Here is a 4,775-nt window from a genome sequence, read left to right as displayed (position 1 = left end):
TTCACCTGAGGGCCGCCTCTATCAAGTCGGTGAGATATTTTGCTTAATTCCTCCGGTTTTGCTTCATGCAGCGGATGACCTAGGCTAGTCTAGCCTCTGTATAGGTATCGTTCTGTAGCATCTAAAATGTAAGATATTCGCGCTGTGGATATGTTGCACTGTAGTTGTATCCGATGATGAGCACCTCCATAGGCCAAAAGTGTAGTATGTTGTGATTATAAACATATAGTGATTGTGTATTTCACAGAGAATATATCGGGGGGGAAAACGATTGTTTTAAATGTGCTTTTCTTGTCTGTGGTATAATATGTTCGTCAATAAAGAAATCTACCAATGTTTGAGACTTTCCCAAGAGCACATTTAGAACTATAGTTTTCAAAGTCCCCTGTTTACCCCATGCAGCTTTTAAAAGTTAGCCTATATTTAGGAAGTATAATCTCATGTTCTCATGTGTTGCCCCTCAGAGTATGCCTTCAAAGCCATCGCGCAGGGTGGGTTGACGTCACTGGGCGTGCGGGGGACAGACTGTGCTGTGGTGGTCACACAGAAGAAAGTGCCGGTAAGATATTCAGCTTCGGTCCTTAGCTACATCTCCATGGATATCTGGCTTGAGAGAAAGAGTCAGTCATGAACAGTGAAGCATGACAGAGTGGTGTCTCGAGCGTTTCTGCTGACAGGATACACGCCATGGTTTTGTTAAAGCTTATCCAAGGAAAGCTGATATTGTGGAACCAACCAAATATTCCTAACAACAATGAGGTGTCATCTACTATATGTATGTATATATGTGACCTTGTCATTATAACACAGGACAAGCTGCTGGATTCTGCCACTCTGACCAACATGTACCCACTTACCCCACGCATTGGATGTGTGATGACAGGACACAATGGTGTGTATAATGGCACAGACGACATCTCACATCACACCCGCACACACGCACACACACACATCCTTTAACCCTCTCTTCCTCTCCCCCTCAGCGGACAGTCGATCCCAGGTCCACAGGGCACGAGTGGAGGCCGCCGAATGGAAGTACAAGTTTGGCTATGACATCACAGCAGACATGTTGTGTCGGAGAATGGCGGACATCTCCCAGGTCTACACACAGAACGCTGAGATGAGACCTCTGGGATGCTGTGAGTGGTGCAGTCCTGTCACCCTGTCTCTCTTTCCTCTTCCTCTCCATTGATTCACTACACTAGAATTCCAAATGGTAGCACATAGAGTGAATCTTTCCACTTTGTTCTATTAAGGCACACTGGCTGATGGAGAATGATGATGTAGTATTTACAGCCACATCCATATATGATTTGGTTTTACCTTATGTCAAATTGATACATTTATACAAAAAAAATATAGAATTCTACAGTGTTCAGCGGTTATCAAACTATATACATTAACTAGGCACTACATCATTTTAGTTCAGTAGTTATCCGTTTTGAGCAGTTTTATTAAGTAGTAGGTAATTGTATTATTAACAAATGACAAGAAAATCATATCAAAAGTAAAGTGAATATTGCATTTTAAAACGCATATACTTATACTAAACAAAAATATAAACGCAACATGCAACAATTTCTACTATTTTACTGAGTTACAGTTCATATAAGGAAATCAGTCAATTTAAATAAATGCATTTGGCCCTAATCTATGGATTTCAGCATGTCAATTGCACACTCCCTCAAAACTTGAGACATCTGTGGCATCGTGTAGTGTGACAAAACTGCACATTTTAGAGTGGCCTTTTATTGTCCCCAGCACACGGTGCACCTATGTAATGAGCATACTGTTTAATTAGCTTTTTGATGTGCCACATCTGTCAGGTGGATGGATTATCTTGGCAAAGGAGAAATGCTCACTAACAGGGATGTAAACAAAAGTGTCCACAAAATTTTGGAGAAATAAGCTTTTTGTGCATATGGAACATTTCAGGGATCTTTTATTTCAGCTCATGAAACATGGAACCAACACTTTACATGTTGCGTTTATATTTTTGTTCAGTAGATCGACTATGTATCCAAATTGAAAGAGTGATTTGGTGCAGTGGACAAAACAATGTGAATTTGTTTGCTGCACTCAGTTAACTGAAAATGTGCTTAGAGTTTTGAAACATGAGCCATTTTGATGATCTGTTTAGATTTTTGTGCTTAGAGTTGTGAAAATGGCACCAAAGTGATTGGAAAAAACAGTAAGTGCAGTAGGTGAGTCCTAACTCCCACACAGAGGACACAGACACATAACCATCTCCTCCCCATATCTCCAGGTATGATCTTTGTGGCCATAGACCCCCAGCTGGGTCCCATGCTGTATAAGTGTGACCCGGCAGGCTACTTCTGTGGCTTCAGGGCCACTAGCGTAGGGGCCAAGCAGACAGAGGCTAACAGCTACCTGGAGAAGAAACTGAAGAAGAGGCCGGAGCTGTCATATGAGATGACTGTGGAGGTAGGCGGATGGATGCACCTGGATACTCATGGAAACATCTGGTGAAAAGTAAAAGTCTGTACAGTATTCAGTCTCTCTCTCTCTCTCTGTTGTTTTCCCTCTCCTATAGTTGGCCATCTCCTGTCTCTCTTCAATTCTGTCCATGGACTTCAAGCCCAGTGAAATTGAAGTGGGTGTGGTGACTAAGGAAAACCCCAAGTTCAGGTACTATACTATCACAGTAACTGCATTTCGTCATCACTGTGTTTTTCCATATTCTCATATGGTAATGATCAAGATTTTAGACGAGGGAACAACAGCCAAGTGATCAATATGCAATTCATCTATCCTTCTCTCTTTCTCTCCCCAAGGCTGTTTCTAACATCCACTCTCATCTTCTCGTCTTCCCCCTCACAGGACACTCTCTGAGACAGAGATCGACACCCACCTGGTGGCCATTGCTGAGCGGGAGTAGAGGTGCAACCATCCACATACAGTAGATCAGGCTGACTAACTAACAGACTAACCTAGTGGTTCAGTAATAGGACATTAATACTACTGCAGTAGATCTACTTCAGACTGCTGTTTCAGAAGGGCCCGTCTTAAACAATACTAGGATACTTTTCTACTTTCCAGCTCTTTACATCTGCACAGGTTGATTTTCACCTTCAGTCTGCTTATCTAAGCTCCTAGGACATACAGCCAGGCCGTAACTAGACTTCGGGTGTTGTTGTAATGGTTTGATCGTGTGGATCGTTTCATCCATCCTATTTATTTTCTGTATCTCATTGAACCTCATTGTTTATGACCACCAAATGGGTTTTAGCTACCTGTGTCCAGAGCGTTACTCATGTCATCTATCACCTGCTACAGAAACACTGTCTAACAGAATAAAACACATCAAGTAAAACAAAAGAACACTAATATCCCTTTTTTATTCTGATATGCTTAGATGTTTTCTGTAGAATCACAAAAGACACAGTAGTGCTTAACCTTTTGTAATTATTTGATTCGATACATGTAACTGGAGTCCTGGGTCCATATTCACAACATGTCTTAGAGTAGGGTTGCTGAGGCCGTATCCGCAAAGCATCTTAGTAAAGGTCCTAGGAATCCTGTTAAAACGTGTTTTAACACAAAAAAACTCCCAGCTCAGGGTAGGTTTTAGGATGATGTTTATTAAGACACTGCTCAGACAATCTCTGAGCCAGGAAGACAATCTCTGAGCCAGGAAGACAATCTCTGAGCCAGGAAGATAATCTCTGAGCCAGGAAGACAATCTCTGAGCCAGGAAGATAATCTCTGAGCCAGGAAGACAATCTCTGAGCCAGGAAGATAATCTCTGAGCCAGGAAGACAATCTCTGAGCCAGGAAGACAATCTCTGAGCCAGGAAGACAATCTCTGAGCCAGGAAGACATTCTCTGAGCCAGGAAGACAATCTCTGAGCCAGGAAGACAATCTCTGAGCCAGGAAGATAATCTCTGAGCCAGGAAGACAATCTCTGAGCCAGGAAGACAATCTCTGAGCCAGGAGTAAAATCCGTTCATAAAAGTTTATCTCAGCTGGTAATCACAACAGTTTGAGGTACCACAAAGGAAAGATAGTGATGACGCTCATTGACATTGTTGCATATGATGGGGAATAACCGTTGGTGATGAGGCATCGCCAGCTGTGAACTCTATAGCATGTTTCAGACAACCATCAAATGTTGCAATGGTAAAACGATATCATTTTCGCCTGATGCGATCACTTTGCCTACTCTTAATTCTTGCCTAATAGCATCCATCATTTTTTTTTAAATAAAAAAAATCTGATGGTTGTAAAAAGTGGAATTTTCATAATATTACCATTATATCAAGACACTCGTCACTCCTGTGTAACAACTCCTAATCACTTTGGCACAGTAGGCATCAAGTCACTTGCCGATAATGTTGCATAAAACGTTTGAAAGGTCTTCCATTTTCATCGAACACAATCAAAGTTAACGTAGGCCCTAGATGGCTTCAGTTGCCCAACTTATAGTCATGCCCAATTTAGGCATATTTTTAATCAATGTGATATTGCTCTTCAAAAGGATAACTTGATTTAACATGATGTAGGTTAATTAAATAATCAAAATAAAAACGTGATTATTGATTAGCCTAGTGGTTATAAGTATTTAGGGATATCATGTGAAATAGTCCTCATGTGAAGTCATTGTCAAAAGTGCAAGAGATACAGTTATTTATAGATTGATTAAATGGAAATATCAAAACATTCTAACTACTCCAAAGCAATTGCATGTGGCGCCGGAAGCACTGACTCACTGCATTTTTCTATTATCAAGAAACCTGCTGGTAACTTTTAACTG

At 41.1% G+C, this 4,775-nt stretch overlaps 1 protein-coding gene across 1 annotated transcript in view; it reads left to right on the top strand.

Moving 5' to 3' along the window:
* The window catches only part of LOC120018793 (proteasome subunit alpha type-6-like), a 3,578-nt gene extending 249 nt beyond the window's left edge, over window positions 1–3,329 (top strand). Inside the window, exons 1-7 of the mRNA XM_038962005.1 lie at window positions 1–29; window positions 465–559; window positions 811–892; window positions 984–1,139; window positions 2,267–2,445; window positions 2,555–2,649; window positions 2,842–3,329. The exon at window positions 1–29 is cut by the window's left edge and continues 249 nt beyond it. Coding sequence (XP_038817933.1) covers window positions 1–29; window positions 465–559; window positions 811–892; window positions 984–1,139; window positions 2,267–2,445; window positions 2,555–2,649; window positions 2,842–2,899 — 694 coding nt within the window. The 3' untranslated portion in view covers window positions 2,900–3,329. The remainder of the gene's footprint in view (window positions 30–464; window positions 560–810; window positions 893–983; window positions 1,140–2,266; window positions 2,446–2,554; window positions 2,650–2,841) is intronic.
* Window positions 3,330–4,775: the final 1,446 nt, after the last annotated feature.

This window comes from Salvelinus namaycush, chromosome 23, assembly GCF_016432855.1.
Source record: "Salvelinus namaycush isolate Seneca chromosome 23, SaNama_1.0, whole genome shotgun sequence".
Classification (NCBI taxonomy): Eukaryota; Metazoa; Chordata; class Actinopteri; order Salmoniformes; family Salmonidae; genus Salvelinus; species Salvelinus namaycush.
Note: the sequence above shows the minus strand (reverse complement) of the source record. Positions and strands in the feature narration are given on the sequence as shown.